At 49.5% G+C, this 23,888-nt stretch overlaps 9 protein-coding genes across 9 annotated transcripts; 7 read left to right on the forward strand and 2 right to left on the reverse strand.

The window, feature by feature from the left end:
- The first annotated feature begins 55 nt into the window (after positions 1-55).
- On the forward strand, positions 56-1,083 carry POJ06DRAFT_251373 (HSP20-like chaperone). Its single transcript, XM_056187391.1, has one exon. It carries the CDS (start codon positions 169-171, stop codon positions 814-816), a length of 648 nt encoding a protein of 215 aa, XP_056044839.1. The 5' UTR covers positions 56-168; the 3' UTR covers positions 817-1,083.
- A 130-nt stretch (positions 1,084-1,213) lies between these two features.
- POJ06DRAFT_95871 (uncharacterized protein) lies at positions 1,214-2,983 on the forward strand. The gene is made up of 3 exons (XM_056191807.1): positions 1,214-1,612; positions 1,692-1,774; positions 1,835-2,983. The coding sequence occupies exons 1-3, from the start codon at positions 1,509-1,511 to the stop codon at positions 2,845-2,847; spliced, it is 1,200 nt and encodes a 399-aa protein (XP_056044840.1). The 5' UTR covers positions 1,214-1,508; the 3' UTR covers positions 2,848-2,983.
- A 1,541-nt stretch (positions 2,984-4,524) lies between these two features.
- Positions 4,525-6,687, forward strand: POJ06DRAFT_275109 (uncharacterized protein). The gene is made up of 2 exons (XM_056189637.1): positions 4,525-4,830; positions 4,881-6,687. The coding sequence occupies exons 1-2, from the start codon at positions 4,660-4,662 to the stop codon at positions 6,462-6,464; spliced, it is 1,755 nt and encodes a 584-aa protein (XP_056044841.1). The 5' UTR covers positions 4,525-4,659; the 3' UTR covers positions 6,465-6,687.
- Positions 6,688-7,845: 1,158 nt separating this feature from the next.
- Positions 7,846-9,694, forward strand: POJ06DRAFT_95888 (uncharacterized protein). The gene is made up of 2 exons (XM_056191808.1): positions 7,846-8,058; positions 8,105-9,694. Exon 2 carries the CDS (start codon positions 8,109-8,111, stop codon positions 9,441-9,443), a length of 1,335 nt encoding a protein of 444 aa, XP_056044842.1. The 5' UTR covers positions 7,846-8,058; positions 8,105-8,108; the 3' UTR covers positions 9,444-9,694.
- Positions 9,695-11,373: 1,679 nt separating this feature from the next.
- On the forward strand, positions 11,374-13,030 carry POJ06DRAFT_95927 (uncharacterized protein). Its single transcript, XM_056191809.1, has 2 exons — positions 11,374-11,426; positions 11,496-13,030. Exon 2 carries the CDS (start codon positions 11,714-11,716, stop codon positions 12,842-12,844), a length of 1,131 nt encoding a protein of 376 aa, XP_056044843.1. The 5' UTR covers positions 11,374-11,426; positions 11,496-11,713; the 3' UTR covers positions 12,845-13,030.
- Positions 13,031-15,655: 2,625 nt separating this feature from the next.
- On the forward strand, positions 15,656-17,364 carry POJ06DRAFT_221760 (uncharacterized protein; the record flags this gene model as incomplete). Its single annotated transcript, XM_056185631.1, has 2 exons — positions 15,656-16,424; positions 16,470-17,364. Exons 1-2 carry the CDS (start codon positions 15,958-15,960, stop codon positions 17,362-17,364), a joined length of 1,362 nt encoding a protein of 453 aa, XP_056044844.1. The 5' UTR covers positions 15,656-15,957.
- A 201-nt stretch (positions 17,365-17,565) lies between these two features.
- On the reverse strand, positions 17,566-18,514 carry POJ06DRAFT_96001 (uncharacterized protein). Its single transcript, XM_056191812.1, has 2 exons — positions 17,858-18,514; positions 17,566-17,804 (listed from the first exon to the last, which is right to left on the reverse strand). The coding sequence occupies exons 1-2, from the start codon at positions 18,150-18,152 to the stop codon at positions 17,767-17,769; spliced, it is 333 nt and encodes a 110-aa protein (XP_056044845.1). The 5' UTR covers positions 18,153-18,514; the 3' UTR covers positions 17,566-17,766.
- Positions 18,515-19,604: 1,090 nt separating this feature from the next.
- Positions 19,605-21,340, forward strand: POJ06DRAFT_95973 (uncharacterized protein). Its single transcript, XM_056191811.1, has 2 exons — positions 19,605-19,975; positions 20,059-21,340. The coding sequence occupies exons 1-2, from the start codon at positions 19,919-19,921 to the stop codon at positions 21,232-21,234; spliced, it is 1,233 nt and encodes a 410-aa protein (XP_056044846.1). The 5' UTR covers positions 19,605-19,918; the 3' UTR covers positions 21,235-21,340.
- Positions 21,340-23,047, reverse strand: POJ06DRAFT_95947 (Indoleamine 2,3-dioxygenase). Its single transcript, XM_056191810.1, has one exon. The coding sequence runs from the start codon at positions 22,931-22,933 to the stop codon at positions 21,446-21,448; it is 1,488 nt and encodes a 495-aa protein (XP_056044847.1). The 5' UTR covers positions 22,934-23,047; the 3' UTR covers positions 21,340-21,445.
- Positions 23,048-23,888: the final 841 nt, after the last annotated feature.

Genomic DNA, 23,888 nt, shown 5'->3' on the forward strand with positions numbered 1-23,888 from the left:
AGCCCTGCTAGCGGATATATATAGCCGAGCTCGTGCTGTCCTCGAGCTGACCTTCCATCTTTACCTCAATCAGCTATTTTCTCATCCCAAAAATCACAGTTCGCCACGACTTCTACAAATAGCCATTCGAGACAGCAATCGTTAACTTCCCTACCAATCACACTTACAATGCCTGCACTATATTCTTACTCACCAGTTTGGCCATTCGCCGACGCGTTCGCTGACGATCTAGCCGCTCGCGCACAGCACAAGCGGCGCATGCAGAAGCGAGCCCGGCCAGAGGACGAGCCAGCACCATTTGCCCCGCTCGTCGACATCTACGATCTTGAGTCTGCTTATGTCATTGAGGCCTCTCTTCCTGGAGCGGCAGCGTCGGCCATCAGCGTCGACTACGACTCCAAAATTGCGACATTGATTATCGCCGGCGAAATCAAGCGGACGACAGTCGCGGGCGTGCACGGTGAGCCGGCGAGCAAGGCGCTCAAGGTTGGCGAGCGCCAGATCGGCAAGTTTGAACGACGCGTGAAGCTTCCTGACGGTGTGAAAATCCAGCAGGACCGAATGACGGCCAAGTACAGTAACGGCGTGCTGGAGATCGCTTTGTCCAAGGCTCCTGAGCCTCAGCGAAAAAGTATCGTCGTCCAGGCCGAAGACGATGTTCCTGCGAACGCCAAGACTGCAACCGATGAACAGCCAGCTGCTGCATCTGCTCCTGAGCAGGCTGCAGCTCGCCCAGGCAGTGTTTCGCTTGAAGACGTTGCACAGGAAAGCGATTCTGCAAGCGTTAAGTCCTTTGATTCAGAGATGTCGTCATAGGTGCATAATGTGTCTATTCTTAATTTTTATTCGCATGGATGTGGGAACCAGTATATGTACGATTAGCGTTTTTATTGCATGTAACTTAACTATAAAAATTAGGATATTGTATGTATTGGTCACTTAGAATGGGCCAGAATTTGCATTGGAACAAACAGTAATTGGAAATTTGAATTTTTGGTGTTACGATACGTTAATATTGAATTAATTTTAGTTGACAAATAAATTTGTTGAATACATTAATGGGTCTTAAGTAATAACGCGTGGAATTTGACGCGTCAAGCATCGAACCAAAGGCGGCACAAGTGTGACGGATTAGAGTTTGTGTAATTCCATATCCGTCAAAATCAGGTCACCCAACAGTCAGCACTTCAGCGTGGTCTTCCGTTTGTTTACATTCTGCCGCACGCAGACTCAGCTGAGCTTCACGGTTCGGCATTTATGCTTCCAGCACCAATCGCACGTCATTACTGAACCGGCTATTCTCACTGAACAACTTAGTCGTTGTCAAGAAATTAGTGGGAGTTTGGCGTGTAGTAGTTGGACGGCTATTTTTGGGTTTGTTTAGGTTCGCATCGCTCGTCAGACACCGGCACACCAATCCTAGTCCATTTTAGAAACCCTCCCCTTATCATTTACTCACGCGCGTATTTGAATTTTGACCGAGCATAGCACGAGACGCGAACTGCACGATGTCGCCAGATTCCAGCAGCACTTTGTTTGAGAATCAAGACCAAGTGTCCGACAGCGCTGTTTCGGACTTCTTGAAGCGTTTGGAGAGTCTGAAGCAAAAGACGTAAGTTGCTTTTTTTCTTATTCTCATTTATTATTATATGATTTGCGGGCGATTGCGGTACTAATGTAACTGAACGTAGAGACTCTGACGAGAAGGATCGAGCACAAAAACTGGAAGAAGAAATTGAAGAGGCCAAGCGTCAGAGACTAGCACGAAGACTAGGTAAGCATCTTAGGACTCGTTACATGCGCGAGGCAGCGAGCTTACTAACGGTTCTGCTAGCTCGGTCGCGGTCCCTCTCACCCGAAAAATTTGCGTCCAGCACGTCCTCAGCTGGCATACCTCCATCTAGATCCACTATCACCGTTAACAACGAATCAATAACAGAACGCAAGTCAACTCCCAGGCTTTCATTCGACAACTCCCCCGTCCTCTCGCCAACACCGGCCATAGCTGGCCGCCGTTCTCCTGTGTCAGCCAAAGAATCTCCCCTCGCGCAGAGCATCTCGAAATTTAGCGGTCTCGACACGTCATCACCAGCACAAATCCGATTGAACCCGGCAATACAGCCTACTCCAGTACTACGCGGCGTTTCTCCCTCTCCGTTTCTGGGAAGAGACACATCCTCGTCAAGGGCTCCTTCTAATTCGCCGGCGTCCAACCTCAGCTCTCCGTTGGCTCCAAAACCCACGCAGAGCGTTTCTACGATGGAAAAGATCAAAAAGTGGGAAAACTCAGCCGAAATCGACCAATCAGCTACTATTGCTGGCGATGAGCCCACTGTCGTTCCGATGCCAAAGGCAAATGATACCGAGAGCAGGAGCAAGAAAGAATTGGAGTCGTCGGAGATTAGCGTCTCAAGGTTGGAACACATTCCCGACTTGAGTTCAAGCAGAGAAAGCGAGAGCTCTAGTTCTTCCATAGCCACTGAGCTCTTGATGCAGGCAGAGTCCAAACACAACGATATAGTAGCACATCCACGAGAGCAATCGGTTGCCGTGAAACAGGCAACTTCACAAGAATGCGACAATGCCATATCATCGCTGTCGAGACGCACTTCAGGACTTAATTTAACATCAACAAGTACTGCGGCCTCACAGTCACGATTCGACTCTAATATTGATAAGGACAAGGAGGCTGCTGATCGTGAGGAAGAGAGATTGTCAAAATTCTTGAGGCCATCAAGTCAACGGCCTCCACAGAAGGACAGACTACAACTGCACAGCAACTACACACCAATTTTTCCTTCTCCATCGGTGGTGCGTATCTTTCGTTGCTTCTCGTTATTGTATTAACAAGAGGCAGCATCACTCGAGGTCTCCATCTCCCACCTTAAGTCCAATAAACGAAGACCGTGAAGCTCGTCGTCAGACGGATCGCTCGATTTCCCGCTCACCGTCGCACTCTCCGGAAAGATCCCCTAATAGAGGCATCGAAAGTTCTCCATTCCGCTCTAATCGTTATTCCGGCATCGGCACATTTGCGTCGTCAGACTTCTACAACGAAGGATCGATTTCTCCGGCGTCATACGAACTCGGCCTAAAAAATTTGCCCGGTGCCATAGGTATGCGCCGGACAGACTCCGTGCGCTCGACGTCCTCAGTTGCGTCCACCGAGAGCGCTGATTTGGCCGGGTCACCATCTGTCGCTCGATCATCGTCGCCTGGGCGGCCGAAGAGCCCAGTCCGAGTTGGATTCGTTCAAAGCGCCATGCTAAAGCGGGATGGGAACCAGTCGCCGTCAAAGCGGCTGTCAATGATCAATTTGCGCCCTGCACCTGCGGTATTGAATTCTCCAGGATCGTCGCCTCCCCAGAAGAGTCAAGAGTTGCAGAGTGCCGGCATTGAAAAGACCAGCAAAATATCAACCGCAATTGCCCATCCACAAGACGCTATCGTTGACGAGTGCGCTACAGATGATAAATCGGTTCCGGATCAGAGTCTGGGGGAGCCAGGCCAACAGAAGGTCGAGGAAGAGCAACCGTCGACTCCTCTATCCAAGACTATCACTCCGATCTTTCGCACACCGGACGGTTCTCCAACTCCTCGTCGCTTGCGCCAGTCGCCTTCGTTACACCGCACGACAAGCAGTCTAACGATGACTCGGTCAGCAGTAGAGCGATTTCGTGCACGGGATCTGGACTTGACGGCCAAATATGATAAGGAGAGAGACAACAGCATTGTCTCGCAATACAGTGAATCGAACTTCAAACCGTTGCCAGGTCACAAATCACTATTAGACACTGATTCCGAGGCGGAAGATAGAATCACCGTTCGGCGGCCACGTGGTATTGAGAAGAGAGATCAGGTGGATATTAGTAAAGACATGGAAGACGCGACTTGTGCAGAGACCGAGGATGAGTCTAATAAGGAGAACCTCACTGTTGACGGAAGTTCACCAAGTGCCGATAGACCCAAAACACCAACATCTTTGAGCCCGAGGGAGTGGACACCGAATTCTCCTTTACTCTCGCGGTCGCCGTCACGGTTACCGAACAACAAGCGATGGCCAACGCCGACGTCTAGTAAGTCGTCGTGGCTAGAGAGCGCATTAAAGAAGACGGGTGGTGCAAGTTTGCGAGCACCTGGGGCCAAATCACCAAAAGATTTGTTCAGTTAGCGCGTAGATATGTATGACAAACATTGGTCAGATTTTGTGCGTTAGATTTTGATGCGTGACAAAACTTCTCTAGTATCACGGTGACTTTTTGTTGTGGCATAACATTTGAATGTTGTTGCAGTTTGTATATCATTAAATTATACAATCTAGTGAATGTTACCCAGTTGACAGGAGCATCATGTTCTCATTAGCGGGTATTAGTGTATGATATAAGCGGTTAGAAAGAAGTGTTGCCTATGCAAACCTTATACAAACCTTATATCCCTACATTGAATGCAACTTTGTTCTTCCCGAGACCGCTCGACGTCGGGAATTGGGACATTAGTCGGCACGTCGAACCATGAATTGCAGCACACCATCACTGCATGCCAACGTCCACAACACCACGGACAAACGGGACATCACAGCCTCTTCTTTCGGAATATTTAAGCTTGTTCTAGGATTATCAGTGTGATATTGGAGTCTGATAACATTTACGCGCTGAAGTCATGGCGTCGGCTTCAGTTGGTGGGAGTCCATCGGCTGCAATAGCGGCAATGATGCGGAAGAAGTTGGGCGGCGGTGACGTTGATGTTGCTGCTGTTGAAGCCGTTTCACGACCTGGATCGAGCGCGAAGAATAATATGGCTAATGAAGGCAGAGAGAAAAAGTTGACTCATGTAAGTTCATGTTGTTGCTCTGGAATATGCTCATACTGACAGAGGAATAGATGACGAAAGGAAGAGCCAAGGGCCCCAAGCGACGACTGCCGACCACTGAGCCAACGCAAGCGGATAGGGATGAGAAGCAATCGACAGCAAGCAAGGTCAGGTTTTCCGAACCGGAGACGAGTTCACCACGCAGCAAACCAATCCCACGCGAGAAACCTACGCCGTTGTCCACCAAGTCAAATACTTTCTCATCTAGATCAGGCAATTTACTAGTAAGCGAACGATTAGCCATGTTTTCGGGCCGCGTTTCTAGCAATGGCGCGTCGTTCACGGAAACCGTGTCAACATCGGTCAGTAAACCACCGGATGGTCTCAGGACTGCATCGTCGGTGACCTTCAAGGCTCCCGATGACAAACCGAAGCCCGCAACACCTGCAAAGCCGGCATTTGCAACAATCAAGTCTGGAGACAAGGTGCGGCCAGTATCGCTTATATTCCCCCCGCAAAAGTCAAGTGTATACGACCGTACGAAATTTGCGGACGATTTTGCGCGCACAGAGTTGTATTACAAGCAGCCGCCGGCTGTACCCCAGAAGCCCAATATTCAGTCATTGAGCCGCTCGTCGTATCCGGCAGCTGTTTCTAAACACAAAGAAGTTGAGGTTGCAGGGCTGCTGAAGGCAACGCGGACAATTCCACAAACGTTACCAAACCCAAATTCGAAACCAGCGTCACTTTTGCAAGAGAAGCCATCATTTCCGATATCATCCATCACGTCCGCTGCATTGTCAAAGCCGGTTATTTCGAAGCCTGTACTGAAGCCCATTGCAGATGGACCGACAACTAACGAAGGAATCTCTGTGAAAGAGAAAGAGAAGCCGGTGCTTCGAGCAAAGCCATTGTCAACATTGAGGTCATTGTTCGAGTCCCGGGAGAAGCCTTTGTCTTCCTTATCTAAGTCAGGGAGTCCTATGGGATTGCACTCAAAGCCAGACCCCCCGAGAAAGCCACCTATTTTTCATTCTCGGTCGAAAAGCTACAGCGACAGCAGCAATATTGGAAAGCCATCTGTGCCGCCAAAACCGAAGCCACTGTTTGCTAGGTATAGTTCAGACAAGGTAGACAGGTTGGCTCACAACAATGGCGGAGTCATGGTGGCATTTGACTATGAATTACCTGCCAAGGCACCTGCGAGTAAGCCGCGGCCTGTATCAGTTGGGCCTTCCACTGCTCCGATATCTGAGTCCTTGAGTCAACAATCTGCAGGAGTGAAGATGCCGTCAGAGCCGCTCGAAGCTAGCAGAAGACCGAAACCAGCTACAAAGTCTAATTTGTACAAACAGGAAGACAAGCTACCAGGTGCAGACGTAAAATCGCGGATGAGTGCCTTTTCGCGTGCTCCAACCAAGGACAGCAAGCCGCCATTGTCAAGGAAACCGATGGTTGCTGGGAATTCAGTCGTTCGGGAGCCACCGATCTTGACCCTCCTCCCCAGGCCGGCCAAACAAGAGACAGAGACTGTTGTCACCAGCAAATTTTCTGTTCGTGATGCCGTCTCTAATTGGGGAGTTCCGTCGTCGAGGAGCGGTAAGGGCTCTACCACAATTACAATTTTGCCGGCGCAGACGCCTCTGGTGTCATAGGACTTAGGACTGAACATGCCGTGAGCGGCTTTCTATTCTAATCAGTGTGCTTCTCTTAGTGCGGATTTTTTTTGGAGTTTGTATGTGGGAGCATAAATTTTTGAAGGTCGGAAGCGAGAGATTCTAGTTGTTCTCGATATTTTGGTTACATCTTATTATAAATTTTGATTGTCTGGGTCTGGTACTTCTAAGACTACAAGAATAAATTGAATATGTAATTTTGCCTTATTAATATGTCTCAGATGATTGAATCAAATCCGCGCTGTAGAAACATGATATTCAGCAAAGTTCGCTGACATCGCGAAATGGTAATTGGCGGTGCCACTAATAATACTGCCAATATTTGCCCGACGAACTTCGTCTCTAGTCGTGTCCGGTCAAATGCAAAAGACGGGAATATATCCGATGTGCACCGTGGCATGGAAAACCAAGTGCTGGTGTCAAGAATTCTAGACCACAGGCTAGAAATCGAAGGTTATTAATTATCCACCATACTGAACATATAACTCTCGATGCAGAAATGACGGCGGAACCCTGAAACCCCTTAATTAATTGTGTTGTCTAATTCATAGCTGTGACTCTGGGTTCTTTACACTCATTCTATATACGCTTTGCAAGACATAACTTCAATTCCTCCAACATTGTCGCAATTGCCACAGCTCTGTTGTATGCTTACAGAAGCGACAGAGTGTCGGTTCAATGGCTCACAAGAAAAAGAGAGTGCGTCGGCGTCTAAAGCGCGCGTGCGGAAGTACAGTAAACAAATCAGTCGCGCTCGACGCGCGATGATCGCGGTTTGGATTCCTGTTCTTGTCTATTTCTGGTATCTGCGCCTCTCTTCCGTTTTAAATATCTCCATCTGTCCCCACTTGATCCCTCTATCTTCCCTCTCGCCTCCGTCGCCACATTGTTCTACTATACTTTCATTGATGCAATGCAGACTCTTAGTACACACGAACCCATTATATACTGACATTAACCAAAATCACATTCTTGGTGCACACGAATCCTTCGTCTACGTACAACGGTACAAGAAGGATCGGGCATATGATGACGTGAACCAAGCCACTTGGTCCCGTTCCTGCGACGTCTTAACTTATCAATAAAGCAGGGGAGTAATGGTGGCCAGAGGGGATCTATGACAGAATAAGATCCTTTTGACCACCAAGGCGGCGTGAGGGAATTACTGATGCAATGACACTAACCCATGCACATCTTAGTACGCACAAATTCTTCGTGTACTGGCACTGAGCAAAATCACATCCAACGGTGACAGACTGAGATTATATCCACACACATGCGGGCACGCGAAAACCTTCCGGCGAGTAGACGTTTGAGGGCTTGAGGCTTGCCAGATCCGATCTCGACGGTAATTGTCAAAATGCTGAATTTGACAATGCTGAATATGATGCCGTGGAAGACTGCCTCGACCCTAACCCTAAAACACTGTCCTTGCTGGGACACCAAGCGCTCAAGTGTAATTGCTCAAAAGCGAATGGCGAGCCGCACTACCGTCTGGTCCTGGCAAACTGTAGCTCTTATTCTCAAACGGTTGAAATAATCGGGTTGATACGGCGGTGAGTTGAAATTCCAGGTGAGTTGACCTGATCCCATGTCCGATGAGAGGCTAATGATTGTAGTCGAATGCCAAACGATAACAAATTAGCCCGGAAGCTATTTAGACAGTGGAAATATAACTACCGCGTTAGACGACATGCGCCTCCATCTGTGACCAGTCCCCTTATAGAGAGGAGAGGCGCTAAACCTGCGACCAAAGTCAATCGTCCGGTATGGTTTGGCAGTAATAAAGAATATGGCATATCCGATCGCGAGTTGCTCGATATATATCTGTCGCAGAAGTACAAAGTCGACGTAAGTCCTGCGTCTCAGACACTGCGCAGCACGATTCAGTTACCGAATGCGCTTACCGTGCCATTTCAAAGAAAATTCTTCATTCGGTTGCTCCATTTAGGTGGTACACATGACTTCTATAGAGAGAAGACGCAACGGCAATTTAGCATTGCGTCGCAAAAGAACCAGACGCATGCGACTATAATGGGTGGAATATATCATATAAATAACGCGTCTATATTCCAGTCTCATAAGGCTTTATACTCGTGGTCGCGGAAGAATGGGCTTCTACTGTCGTACTATCCACCCTACCATCATCTTGGTGCATTTGCGAAGTCGAGACCAGCGGCGTTGGTGTCGGAAAGCAACAAATTGAAGCCTGGCTCTGTATTTAGATCCACACACAGGAAAAAAGTACGACGCTATTTGTTTGAGGCTTTCTGTGAGGTGCAGGGTATCTCCAGGGAGACACTGCGATGGAGCGATGTCACATCGTTTGAGCCGATGGCATATAACGAAAATCTTAACTTCTTGCTTGAAGACGAGCGGAATCCGGAGATTATAAATGATGAATTGAGGCGTAATCAACAAGACTATGGTATCCAAGATGAATATGAGTCATTTCTGATTAAGAAAGATGACAACCATATCCGAGGGATTGACGGGCTATACGTGTTCCTATCAAGAGAAGGCCATGTGTTTTCGGACGACGAACTCAGGAATTTGATGCGAGAAGCTGTAAAATGCGTTATATATGAGTATGGCTACGTTAACAAAGAAATGCATGATGAATACGCAGCAAGGACACAAACTCTAAACGAGCAGTCAGAGTTGTACGACATTGATCATATCACCACAAAGCAACCAGTTTCTTTGGAAGGACTGGGATTCTACAGAACCGCTCTTCAGAAGGCATATTCGCGAACTTCGAGACCATGCCGGTCATGGATATACAAGAGAAACAAGCAGTTTTTAGAATCTAATTTAGATTTTGACGAAAATGGGCGGCATTATCAGGATCCAGAGGAATGGGAAAGGCTGTACAGCGCCGCGAAAACAACTTTGACCGATTACCAGGAGTACTTCTTGCAGACCAGCGCCAAATGGAAAAAGGACCAAGAAATATAGACGTGATACGAAAGCACTAGATTGCTATATCAATTTACGATAGATACCGTCGACGAAAAATTCTGTATGGACGTCGCATTCATGATTAATGATATGTCTCTGGGTATAGAACTCATAATAAGCTGGGTGATAATTGACTCTGATTCTACCAATGTTTAGACTATTAGACGCGTAGAGACTGGCAGGGTCCTCATTGCGACCGTGTTTGTCGGAACATGATCGTTATCGATATCGCCCTACTCCACACATCGTGGACTCGTAGATGGCGTTAAGATATATTATTGTAATGTATTTGCAGCGCAATTGGATCTCGTGGGCATTCTGTACCGTACATAAGCGACCTGCAAACGATATCTGACCGGACTGTGCATGCGAGCTCATCTGAGACCGGCAATGGGCGGAAACGTCAATGTTTGATAGTCGCTTCGGCCATATTCGAACAAGATGACAAACCTCGGCTCGGCTATTTCATGCAATTAATTAATATTTCACATTCGAGGCGATGACTGTCTTGCCAAGACTCTGGCGTTACACAGATCGGATGCTTGTTGCGCGCTCGCCGACGCGTCCGTCGCAGCGTTTCCGCGACGCGTCAACAACGCGTCCCTGTCTCATCCACATTCGCGAAACACTAAACGTCCACAGTGGCCCAGCTGATATGGAATCCTGAAGACAGCGCTTTTTTAAATCCTCTTGAGGGATTTGCCAATAGTGAGTGGTTGTTCGCGTCATTGCGGATGAGGAATCCGACACTGCCGGCTGCAAGACGTCTCTGTACTCCAATTCAGTGTAACACGATCGCGCTCGGACGTGGATTTAGAACAAATATTGATTAATTGATTCAGATCGGATGCTCGTGGTCGCAGCTTCTGTGCTTCTCGTCTGGTTGTAACTATGGCCATCTTTGGTAAGTCCAAGGATGGCGAGATCCAAGCCACTTGGACACTACCAGTTCCGGGGACGCGTACTCGACTGTGGGCACGGGGGATAAGGAACGGTGTTAAAATTTTCTCTATCACTATTATGTTCCTGTTATTTGTCTGTATATATACATATATACATATGAGAGGCCAGCTTCTTGGAGCTGGCCGCTGTTGCTTGTGACCCATGGCAGGGCGAAACCACCAGACATTTTTGTTGTATTTTCTTGCTAACTTCGTATGTCTGGTCGGCCGTCTAATACAAGTAAGTGTGCATTCCTGTCGGGTAAATTGGATAACCTAACCTTCTCGTGCTATAGGCGGACTGGATTTCTGGCGGGAATCGCCATGCACGAGCAAATTATATGCGGCTCAGCGTTAATTATGAAAACACAGTGCATGAATGCGGTAACAGTATAGGTTTAGGGTTTGAGACGAGAATAGTAGGCGAGTTGCTGTTTTGCGTCACCGGAAAATAGTGACATGGGCCTGCGGCTGTGAGCTTCCAGACGAGAACTAGTGGTTAGAGTGTGTGTTGTCGCTGTTGTATGGTAGTAGTCATTCGCAAAGGTGTCCGGTGCAGGACAGATTGATATATGAAGGTCCGACAAGAGCTAACTATACTATTACCTCGCACAGCCGACATTCGACTGCGATTCAGAACTGCTGACGGAGAGGACGGATTCCTAGGTGAGCGGCTGGACATCATTCGTTTACCGCCAACTGTCCAGCTATTCATACGCGTATAAATCTACAATGTTATTAGTCGACGGAGAGAAGTACGCCTGGTGAGTGAACAAATCAGGTCGCTTGTGACAGATTCCTTAGAGAATGCGAGTTGGAGAGTTGGTTTTGGACAAGAGCACAATTTTCTGATTCACCTTTCTGTTTTTTAGTATTCGGTGTATCCGTGGTCATCGATCGTCCACATGCAAGCACAAGCAGCGGCCTTTGGTACAGGTGCGAAAGAGAGGACGGCCGGTGTCGGACTGCAATCATCGTCTGGCTGTATTACCCGACGGTACTTGTGAGTGCGGTGTTGCAGCGATTATTTTAGCAAAGGGTAGGCTCAGACTTGGAATCGGGAAGCGACAGTTATATGTACAATTTATTGACAATTGGTTCATTGTAGGTTCATCCGGACCAGAATTTCGAGAAATACATGGGGGCAAAAGGCAAATCCTCGACACGAGCGAAAAGAAGTATAATTCTGAATTGAAGCTAGAGCCAATAGAGCACACGGATGTGGCGTCTTGTTGCGAAGGTGGCCATCAATACGGCAATAAGGATATTATTCAATTCCATGCAGCAGAGGATGGCATTGTCTCCGAAAGCTCACGGCCACAAAAGATGCCAAGGGTCATATACGATCACAGTCGTGTGATCATCCAGGAAGTTCCGGCACAGCCAGTATCGCAAGCTGGACCAGCTAAGTCTTCGTCACCTTGCTGTGATCATAATACTGTACAAGAATCCTCAGCGGCTAAGTCATGTTGCTCCGGCCGTTTCGACTGTGAAGAGGGAATTCAAAAGCCATCATCCATCTCCACCTCTGGTTCCTCATCGTCCACGTCTATATCATCACTTTCGTCATTGCCAGAGATGAACAAGAGGAAACCGGTTAAACTGCGCTCAATCGTCGTGAAGTCTGATGTCAACAGTCCCGCAATTGTACGGCCATTAGAAGTCGATTTGCGCGACCAATCTCCAAGCATACAGCCATATCATTCATGCGACGCGAACGATGTTACACAACAGCCGATACGTCAGAACAGCGGCAGCATGGTGAGCACAGCGGAATCGCTCGATAATGATGCCGACTATTCACATTCAGGCCCCACCATTGCTCTTGACCAAGCACTGTATTCTCTCGAAAGCTATCTCACAACACCACAAGGCGATAGTAAGTTTCGGCAAGACTATAATTTGCAGCAACATATGTTGCCCCAACACGAGACTCAGCCGAGCACATACAGCGGCGATACGATAATTCAACAGCAACCCTTCACGCTAACACCGTCACAGTTTGAAGCTCTTACTAGGTACAGCTCGCGAACAGGTGTTCTTAGCTACCCCACTGCAGGACATGGTAGTGCATTGGACGGTCCGGTCCACATTCCAAGCCAGAATTTTGACGTGCCGCCAGGAATTAACATTAACACGTCACAGGGTGAGATCTCACCACACCTCGAAATGCTCCAGCAGCACAACACGGCCGAATCGTCGCGACGAGCTCATGCAATAACGCCATCGTCCACTGGCGCTGGGGAGTATAATGGCGAAGGCATGGAATTGTTGGATAATTTATTCTCAATCTATCTAACCGCTGCGTGCGCAGTGCCTGGGGGGGACTGTCTTTGTTCCGATAACTGCACTTGTGCTGGCTGTACGAAGCACGGAAATCTTCTTACAGATAGTGAAGGAAACGGACTCGAGGATTTAGATGTTTTGAGTTGGCCAGCTCAAAATGGCTATAATTAACATGCTGCAATAACGCGCTTTGACGGATGTATGTTTGGCGCCAGTATAAATTGGGATCTGGCAGGTTACAAAACAGACTGTTCTTATTGTTACAGGGAAGGGTGCAAAATTTTGATCGGATTATTTGTTGGCTTCATTTGCGTTGTAGAATATTGATAGCTGAGAGTCATGTATCTAACTCGCTCTCTAAATTTTTTCTTTAAACGTACTCGAACCACGCGATCTACATGTGTGATCGTATATCCCGGAGCTCCACGACGGCATAAGAAATGCAATTTAGATCATATGACGCTGTTTCGTTGCCACGCTAGTTTGGTGGTACAGATTGCACGTCACAGAATATGGCCAAGTAAGAAGATGTCACACTTCACATGTTTGGACAAAAATGGCATGCGCGAAAGGTGACTGGCATTTTACACACAATAGGGATAAGCAGGGACTGCAGAGGAGCGAGACCGGATATGCGGTGCGATTTTCAGTGTCGGGCCGAATCTCGTCAGCAGAAGGTTATGCGTACTATCTTGGCCGATATCCCGAAAACTTCAATAGAACAACCACAGAAAAAGAAACAAGCGCTGATTGATAACTGGGAGCATCAGATCAGAAAAGTTGGCTCAGCTAGCCATCCGTTGACTGTTGTGAGTTGGGATACGTGATCTACATGAATCCAAGTCGGGTTAGGCATATATGTGTGTTTGACGGCTGGGCGGCCGGACCCAAATCTCGGTGTGATCTGCAGGGCGATTTTTCCATCCGCGTGATTCGCTTGTCAAGGGTCCTAGGTACGACGTTAGTACAAACCATATGTCTTAGGCTTAGCGAGAATTGAGTTCCCAACCAAACAACGAAACTGCTGGAGTAGATTGGACGAAAAGATTTGCGACCACCCATTTCGATCAAATTTGTACATGCGGCGACTGTCATTCTATCCTGCTGATCCTGTGAAAAATTGCGAAGGGATAAGCAATCCATATCAATTGGCCAAGAACATATTCCGATTACCAAGTTGACCATTTTGACGTGAATCCAAGAATCTACAATAATTGCTGGTTTGCTACACATATCACTATCTGGCACCCGCTCGGACTGGTTTTAATTCCAGACGCACGGGAACGGCGTTCATAACGGGTCTAAATGAAACCGATACTGTAAAAGCTGCCGTCGAGAAATGGCAATGGTGGACTAGATATCTAAACTGAGACAACCGAACCAGTGTAGTGAAACCTCTGTCGATTACGTATCTTGAGTCTGCAAACTCATGCACAAACTATGCTGGAACCCGCAGTGCCAGCACTTCGGCGGCAATCCGCAAGAGAGTACGTCCACATTTTGCAGTCTTCGTAAACAGCAATGCCGTCACCATTGGTATTTTTGTTTCACAATCGTGGCAAGTTGTTCATACCCCAGCCATTGACAGAATACTGTCTTATCGGGCAGCTTGGTTTCCTGTCGTCAGCAGCAGACAAAGTTTTATTTGTTTTAATATTGCAAAGGCCGCGTGCACCGCCACGTGGCAGTTTTTGCCGTTAACTCGGTCATCTATTTAATAAATGCATTATCCAATCTCGGCTACTCTGCGGTACTCACTTACACGGCAGGTATGATGTAGTGTCGGGTGAATTTTAGGCGGATGTCCAGGAAAGTAAAGGCAGTCGAAATTGCTATCTAATCATGGCGTGTTTGTCTCGTGTGATGCGATCGCGACATTTCGCGGCATGACCACAAAACGAACCCAACTCGTAGTGCAATATTCATGCATGAAAATGGACTAATAATACCAGACTTGAGCCTTTATCCTCATGTTCTCGATCTTTTGTCAAGGGGATCCGCAACGGCCGTGCATACAGCACGTAAGCAGCGAGATTGAGCATTAGAGCAGATGTGATTAATCGGACAACCATATAAGGCTAAGTAATAGGCACTGTGGCTATAGTGGCGCGGCATTGTCCCATCAACTGCGCCAACAAAGCTCGATGTCTTCGAGTGGGGCGCTCGTGATGTTAGGGTTGGAGCAGCCAGTGAAAGTTTGGCGACTCCACGGCCTAGCTAATTATTCCGTTACCTAAACTCTGACCAACACATCTTTAATCAAACTGTGATTGAAACAGTCAGTCTGAGTAGTTTTTCTGTCTAAATTTGCCTCACGTCAATATGCAATGAGTGACAGTCGGCACGCCATTTGTGCGGTGTCCCATTTCAGAACAGATCGCTCTCAACATAACAGCAAATATATATGACTGCGCCGGCTTCATGAGATATGGCTGTGTTAATAATGATACATCGAATCAACTGGCGAAGTAATAAACCTCGAGTTGCCCGCATTGGTGGAGACGGCTGGCTAGGGACTGGTTCCTGAGAAGTAACTCACCGCGTGGCTGAACCGATTTCCGGCACCGGTGCGTACCTGACCACGCGAGTGAAAGCCGCAGCCGCAGCCGCTTGTTCGCGAGCGTCGTCGTCTCACCCCGAGTGAAATCAACCCCGTTACGCGTAACCAACCCGTAGATTGCTCCACGCTGCTATCACTCTAGCGTATCTTCAATTCTGTGTTGTCTAGTGGTACGGTGAGTAGGCAAGTACGAGTTCGCCGCCACTAGGCAGAGCTAATCCGTAAGTGGCTAGCGCCTGAACAGTGCAAATGAGTGCAATCTTAACAAGGTTTTTCTATACATGCATTCTACTGCAGGTTACTGCAAGACTAGACCACATTCGGCACAGCTGGCGGTCGTCGGTACGACTCGTTGCTTACCGGTGTGGTGCGTCGACAGTTGGAAGATAAAATCGGCAACATTCCTCTCGCGCCCCTGCTTTTCTCCTTTCCTTTTCCGTTTTGCATCACATTCCACTCCGCCAACTGCTCATCCCGCTTCGCGACTTTCGAGTCATTCCTCTTTGTTGTTTCCTCCGGTTCCGACCATCCGGTGCAATTGCTGTGTCTTCACTCATTCGGCCAGCACTCTGACACCGTTTCGTTCCTTTGTCGTCCGGGAATTCAGTGTTTACTTTCTCGACACGCGCTACCCTTCGTCCGTTTAATCGCTATTGCCAGCAACTGCCTTCAGCAAGCACCGCCCAACTCGTCTGCTAGTCAATAGTATCTATATTGTTTCGAAATGAAGTTCTCTGCGATCTCCGCCGCCGGCGTTGCCCTACTGGCCGCCGTCTCCTCCGTTGCAGCATCCGCTACCGCCGACTCAAACGTTGTCCGACGCGGTCTTTCCAGCCACCATGCTCACCATCGTCACCATGCTCGTGACGCGAAAGCAGAGCGCCGTTCTGCCGTCGAGAAGAAGAAGCGTGCCGTCGACGTTGTCTACACGTACGTGACTGTCATTGTTGATGCGGAAGGTAACACTATTTCTCCTGCCGGTGCCGAAGAGACCTCGGTTTCTGCTCCTGTGATTGCCGACGTGGTTTCGACCTCAGCCGTGGAGGCCGAGCCTACGACTTCTTCTTCTTCCTTCTCCGTCCCAGTAGAGACTTCCAGCAGTGCCTCAGAATCGTCTTCTACGACTTCTATTACAAGCTCTTCGACGACTTTCGCCGTCGTGACTTCTACCTCCTCGTCCAGCTCTAGTTCGTCCTTTGCGACTTCGGCGTCCTCCACCTCGGAGACATCTTCCAGTTCGTCCTCTGCGACTTCGACATCCTCCACCTCGGAGACGTCTTCCACCACTAGCTCAGGTTCTTACCCCACCAGCACCGACCTTTTACCCAACTACGAAGGTCCGTATGAGGAGTTCACTGATGGTGTCGTTCCTTGCTCGACCTTTCCCGCTGGTCAAGGTGTTATCGCTACTGACTGGCTTGATATCGGTGGCTGGTCGGGTATTCAGCTTTCGGGAGAATCTCTTGCCGGCCAGGGCACTTCGTGCGAAGACGGCAACCTGTGCTCCTATGCTTGTCAGCCTGGTATGTCGAAGACGCAGTGGCCGTCCGAGCAGCCCTCAACTGGTGAGTCTCGTGGTGGACTTCTCTGCAATAACGGGTATCTCTACCGCACCAACACCAATAGCAACTACCTTTGTGAGTGGGGAGTTCAGTCCGCTCAGATTGTTTCTGAACTCGACCAGTCCGTCGCAATTTGCAGAACCGACTATCCTGGTACCGAGAACATGGTCATTCCTACGGAAGTCGATGCTGGTGCTACCGAGCCCCTCAGTGTCGTCAATCAGGCCACTTACTATCAATGGCAGGGCAAGGCCACTTCTGCTCAGTACTACGTTAACAATGCCGGTGTCTCTGTTGCGGATGGTTGTATCTGGGGTACTCCGGGGTCTACTGTCGGCAACTTCGCTCCTCTTAACTTCGGTGCTGGCGCTGTCGATGGTGTTACGTACCTTTCGCTCATTCCAAACCCGAACTGTGACGCTACCCTCAACTTCAATGTCAAGATAGTCGCGTCGGACGGAGCTACTGTCAACGGCGAATGCTCTTATGTTGACGGGGTCTACTCCGGCGGATCGTCAGGCTGCACTGTCGCTGTTACCAGCGGTACTGCCAACTTTGTTCTGTATTAGAGATGGTTTGGCCAATCAGTTTCGCGGTTTATTAGCGGGTGCGGCAAAGGAATGGGGTTAACGGCGAGGAAAATGTCGAGATATCTTGTTTAGAATGTGAATTCTTATGGACTGGGATTATTTTATCGGGATCTAAATCTATCTATTATTACTATATTCGGCGATATTTGTACTCTATTCGTTTGTATATGTTTTGCCAGGTTCTTCGTCGTTGTATTATTTTATTTGTAATGACCTCTTATGACCGCCTCGTTCTCTTCGTTTTGTGATGACCAATGCTATTTATTTTTATCTAAAATTATTTATACACATAGTTCGAAGAGAGTTTGGCAGCATTTCAACGTTGCTACGGATCTGGGCTCCGCAAAATATGATTGTGTACATACACTGTAATTTCGCTCCTTAATTCAAAGGACCGAGGGCGAACGCCGAGGAGGCAGCTTTTACAGAAGTTAGTATGGAATCACCCCAAAAGTATGAAGCGGATATATACAGCCCATCTCTTCACGCCTGAACATATCGGAAATGACACCACCACCGACGACCAATGACGCACAACCTAGAAAGCCACCAAGGAATCGACAGGCGAGGAATGTATCCACGCTATTAGCCCAGGCGCAACCTACATTGAAAATGACGTACTTTCGTCCATACAGCTCACGCAAAGGGGCGCGCAAGAGCATTGGACCCCATCCGAAGCCAAGCACGAAGATAGACACCATGAAGGAAAAAATAGTCGTATTTGTCTCATGGAATTCAGCGGCGACATACCCCAGATCAATAATCATTAATTAGGTTTTTGCAAGGTTAGAGATGGAGCTGTCAATAATAAATTTGTCGCTCCGGCACAGGTTGTTCTCCTTATCTCCTTGCTCTCTATAACTCTCTCATCGCAAAACCTACACTCGTCTGTTCACCATTGACATTGTGCTGATCCGATTGGACCACCAGTATCTAATGCCAAGTCACCAATGGGGACTTGCGGGCCCTCATTTGTATAGGAGATTACCACCGCTTACTTGAACGTTGACTGCCCCAAAAGGTAGAACCAGCTATCGCGTGGGTGGCGAAAGCTCTTAGGGCTGTAGCCTGTAGGTGGGATTTAGACGGCACCAGACCCAACGTTTTGCTACCTTGCATGCCAGCATAACTGGCAGGGAGACAAAACTCAAGCACGCTACATAGGTAAAAGACTATCTCAGTCCGTCACAACTCGAATCTGATATTGTTAGTGTCATTGCATCCATAGCTCCCCTCTTACCGCCTCGGTGGTAAACAGGATCTCAGTCTGTCATAGACCCCCTTGCCACAGGTACTCTTGCCTTGTTGAGAAGGCGTCGAGGAACGCGACCAAGAGGATTAAACCTTGCGGACGAGACTTGTAACGACACGCGCCAATTTGCTTTAAGTCGCTGAACTCTATTTTGTTGAGTAGTTCACTGCCGGACGCGGCCAGGAACGCCTAAGCGTGATGAGAAGATCAACTTGCATAGGTTTTGAGTGTCGGCGATGAAGCCCGGAGCCCAGGACTTTGTGTGTTCTGCTTTAGCTTCTCTGCTTTAGCTTCGCTCAGTTGCGGTCGTGGCTAGTCTCTTACACGTGTTGTACTGACGCGGGACTTCGGTTTTGTTGGTGGCATTCCCGGGGGGCGACAATCATCTGATATTATTCATTTGGCGCGTGCCTGCTACATAGATGGAACAGGAATGAATCTTGTGTTTGATCTGCGCTGACATCGGCGGGCGTTTTCTAACCTTGGCGATGTTGACTTTTTGTCCGGACCCCGATTTTCATACGATAGTTAGCCTGTCAATATCCTTCCTTAGTCAAAGGCAATACAAGAAAAAGTACAATGGCGGCGGTCTGCTCAGGCAGGCTTGTGCAGCAAATGACCGCTTGCTCTCCACTACAGTTCAGGCTGATTAGGAGTGGCTCACTCGAACTGCTCGTTTAGTACTAATAAACCTCTCCTGATAATCGCATCCTGATTTCCAATCCATTTCTAATCGCATAATTTGACGGCACGGTTAATCTTATTGTACGCTCGAGAAGTTTTACTTGGAATTTGCCCTCGTGAAAGATCTAATTATATTCAGGGACACCTAGATTCAATTTCTGTTTCGGGTGAGTTCAAGACCTGAAGATGTCTCGTCAGACTCTCCGCTGTTCCCAAACTTGCTAACCATCTAATAATCGTGGTTGAAATACGTAAGCTGGTCGAAGCCGAGAGACGGGCCGCAGTGGAAAGCCGGGTAATACACGTCTACTCGCTTCTGCTAGAGCAATTACCCTGCCCAATCCATTCTCCCGTCACACATGTTGCATCATGACTTCGTTGTAATCCTCCATCGCAGCTGATTGTGCAAGTCGATCGATCGATCTCCGCCTGTAGTTCCCGCATCTAGCCAGAATTGAGTTTTCGGTCCTATACATTCGGATTCGGTGACTTTAGTTGAGTTATCCAACTCCATGAATATGTAGCAGCTTCCCTAATCCACTTAGTAGTCACGCATCATCAGGTCGGCACACTAGTTTAGTCGCGTTCTAACCCGCAATGGCAGACGACGAGGAAGCTGCACGTCAAGAGAAACTGGCCGCCGCGCGAAAACGAGTATGTCTCCATCCCGGTGTATCAGTGTCACAATACTGACGCGGTAACCGGAAGACTCAACGTGTACTAACTGGCCGTCATAGTTTGAAGAACTCAAAAAACAACAAGACAAGAAACCGCCTAAAAAGAAAGCGACCAAAAAGGGCAAGAGCGAGGGCGACCGGGCGACGACGACCGGCTCAGAAACACCTGAACGGGCGGACAGTCCTGCGACTGTTGCCGGCGGCACGGAGACGCCGCTGCCGCCTGAGGAGCCAGGTGCCGTGGTCGAGGAGGTTGACGATGCTGCCGGTGCCACCCATGAGGAAGAGCAACACGCTGCTGAGTATGCAAGGCCCGATGATGAATTTGCGGCTGTTATAGCGGACTTGCGTGCCAGAGCCGATGCGCTTGAGCTCGAGAACGCGGCTTTGAAAGATTCGTTGGTGACGGCGAATGCGAAGATCCAGCTTGACGCGACGGCGATATCGAGTCTACAGGCGCAGGTGCCGCAAACACCGGTACTGTCGCCTTCGACAGGGCCACAAACGCTGCCGCAACCACCAATGTCGCCGTCGAAGCGCGACGAGTATTACAGGACGTTGGAAGAGAAGTTCTCCCGGGAAGCACAGGAACGGTATTTACTAGAGCGGGACTATGCCTCTTTAGCACGAACGCACGAGAAACTCGTTACTTCGCACAGTGCTGTTGTCGTCGAACTCGAGCGCCTGAAAATGCAATTCAGCGCGGAAGAGAAGCGGCGGCAGACATCAGAAAGCAGGGCCGAGCCGGAGATTGATGAGAAACAAGCGCTCGCGGCGCGGGAACGGGCGGCAAATATTAACGCTCGGATATCGGCCGGGACGAGTTCGTTGTTTCGCACGGCGCAGGGGCTGTCTGCCGCTGTCGTGAAGGGTGTTACCGGAGGTGCCAGCGCCGTCATTGACGGTGGGGCGCCGGCGATGATGAGACGCGTTAGCAGTAGCAAGGGTGGGCGGCTGCGTGCCGGCAGCTCGGCTTCGTATGCGGATGTGGATCTATATGCTGACGACGGTGCATTGGCGGAAGAAGACGAGGATGACGAGGCCGCCTATCAACGTGGCCTCGAACGGGCGCGGTTAGCAGCTGCCGAGCAAAGAGATAGAGAGGCTAAAGCGGACATGAATGCGAAGCGGCTGCAGTGGTTGAAGAATGAGATGGAGAAATGGAATGGTTTCCAGCTTGATTTAACTAAAGCTGGCGGATCGCCAGCTGGTGCTGGTCCTATTTTCGAGGTGTAAACATTCTTTTGCATGGCATGAAACAATATAATATTCCTCGCCAATGATGCATAGGGTTTTATTCACTCGGTTTCCCACCAGAATATGACATTTAATACTTATAGACCAATTTACCATACCCAATGACATGAAAATTACCCAGTCCTTCTTAAACATGATCACAAACAAGCGCCCTTTATAGTCTTACCATACAAACCATTATGAAAAATATCTACCAATGGCAAATTCCACCGTAGTCATCATCAACATTCCATTTTCCAGCCAATCCGACAACTTTGTCCTCATCCAGTTGAGGCTCACCAAGTCCCAGAGCGTCGCGCATCTTGCGCTTCGAAACGAAAGCATCATCACGGAGTAATCTCGCGGCCCACGATCCAGCCGCAGGTTCACCAGTCTCGTCACGAGCTTGTTTCAAAAACGGCAACAGCGCCGTACCGCCCGTCCCGCGGACATGCTTCTTGTCATTGACGACAACGGCGGCGAGACCATCGGCCTTGGTTGTCGAGTTCACCGGCGACTGTGGCGAATGCAACGGGGCAGGAGCGGTGGACGTGGTTCTCTTGGCCTGCAAGATAATGTACCGCGAGACGATTTGGATGTGTTTGTCCCTGAACGAGCGTAACATTGCGAGACACGCATCGTATGCGAGGGTTAGCGCTGAGTTTGAGGATTTGTGGTCTTTGACATAGTCCCTGATATTCGCGCACAGATCCAGCTGTTCTAAAAACCGTCGGTGCGGACCGGGCATGTATCTCCGCATTTCGTGAATAAAGTTATTCGTCGGCCCAGCCGACGACGTCGGTGATCCCGTTCGTGAGGACGGCGGTGAGCTAGACGATGTCGGGCGGTGGTGTACACCGAGACCGATGTCGAGTGCCTGGATCAGACTGCTTTGAGCGTTCGAGCCACCGGCGTATTGTCGGTACCCGCTTTCGCTTCCATACTTGACACCGCGTGGGAGTCCTGCATCGGCCATGTTCTGTGAGCCAGCGAGGTAGGGGCGGATGCGATAGTAGAATGTGTGCGGGTCACATTGTTCCGGGAGACGCGAGAGGATCGGGATCAGACTATCGATGGATTCGGCCAGCAGTTGCAGCGCGACGACGACGTCGTGCGATGAGTCTGCGCGACAGGCGTGTGTGGCGTCCAAAAGGTACTGCAAGCATGCGGCGCCTCGGATCTCGATCGCTGTCGAGACAAGGTAGAACCATGACTCGTCGATAGAGCCGGTGAAAGTCTGCAGAGTGGCAAGATTCGAGAGGTCGAGGAATTTCGGATCAGCACGGTCGGCAAAGAGGGGTCGGTGGTTCCAGAGGCAAAGACCGGCGTATGTGGCCACAGGCGGGACTTCAAGCATCTCGCCGAGCTCAACAAGTGGTCGCGCGATAGCGTCGGGTAACTCTTCGCTGGCGGACGGACCAGCCCATATATATGCGTGGGCCATGAAGCCGAGGATGGAGTAGGCACGTTGGCGCTCGGCGACTGATCGCAGTCGCGAGACCGAAAGCACGGGAAATGATGGCGAGTCGACGACGGAGCGGAACTGTCGGGTCATTACAAGGAAATGAAGGTTCGCCGCCGTGGCTTCCCAGGCATCGTAGTACGGATCAGGCAGACGCGCCAGCGGCAAAGCCTCGGCGACAAAGCCAGTCTCGAGTGATACGTCGTAGTCTGTTGGATCCGGAATTGTAGGCAGCATTGTCGGGGAGGACAAAGTGAGTGGCCGATTGCTGCAAAGGTGCCACGCAAAAAGTGCAAAAGGAAAGTTGCCGCCCGAAGCAGGAACGAGTGAGCCAAGCGTGTGAATACAAGGACTGCCGTCAATCCTTAAAACAAGAGCAGGTACTACTGTGGGGAATTGACAGGTTGAGGAAACGTCCGAAAGGAACAAAAAGGCTTTAGCGGGGTGGCATGGGAAGATTATTATATGAGGGATGAGCTCACGAGGGCAGCGGCAACGTCGGAGAAAAAGAATATAATTGGCGTGGTGGTGACACCATCAGTCAGCACCGCCTGCTCGGTCATACTGCGGCGCGCGCCGGCGTTCGCGCACGCGGTCAACCGCTCTTTTGGCGGCATGATGTAGCAGCACCAGCCCAGCTGCGGCACAATTATCTGTGAGTAGTTACCTACAGAAACACCGGCTGAGGGAGAGGGCTTGACTGCTCGCGGTGCACGGAGCACGAACCGACGGCGGCCAGATGCGGGAGGTTGACAGAGCCGAGAGGTGAGCAGCAGCCACCGAGAAATAGGCTTAATCGCGCCAAAACAATGCTGCCGGAGCAGCCCAAACCGGCAGCCGTTGCGGGGGCCGCGTTCTTCCCAACACTGGGAGAACAATTATCGTTCATCGTGGCTGCGTCCGACTTGTCGCTTGTCTCTTGTCGGCGGGACGGATGATCCTCGCCGGGGCACATTATCGTTCAGCGTGACCGCCATCTCATTTTCGTAAAGGGGCAATATATCGGCGAACCGGACGTCTGCCGAATTCGTATCATGTGCAGCTTTTTACCACGGCATATCCCTTCGGTCCGCTTACACTCTATCGCGGCGGGCGACAGAGAACATGTTCTTCGACGGCTGTATGCAGTACTGGATTATACACGCCACCGATTTTGAGGGGCATGTATTGTCGCTGAAAATTTACTGCCGGG

The sequence above is a fragment of the Lipomyces tetrasporus genome (genome assembly GCF_029532465.1).
Source record: "Lipomyces tetrasporus strain NRRL Y-64009 chromosome Unknown POJ06scaffold_4, whole genome shotgun sequence".
NCBI lineage: Eukaryota > Fungi > Ascomycota > Lipomycetes > Lipomycetales > Lipomycetaceae > Lipomyces > Lipomyces tetrasporus.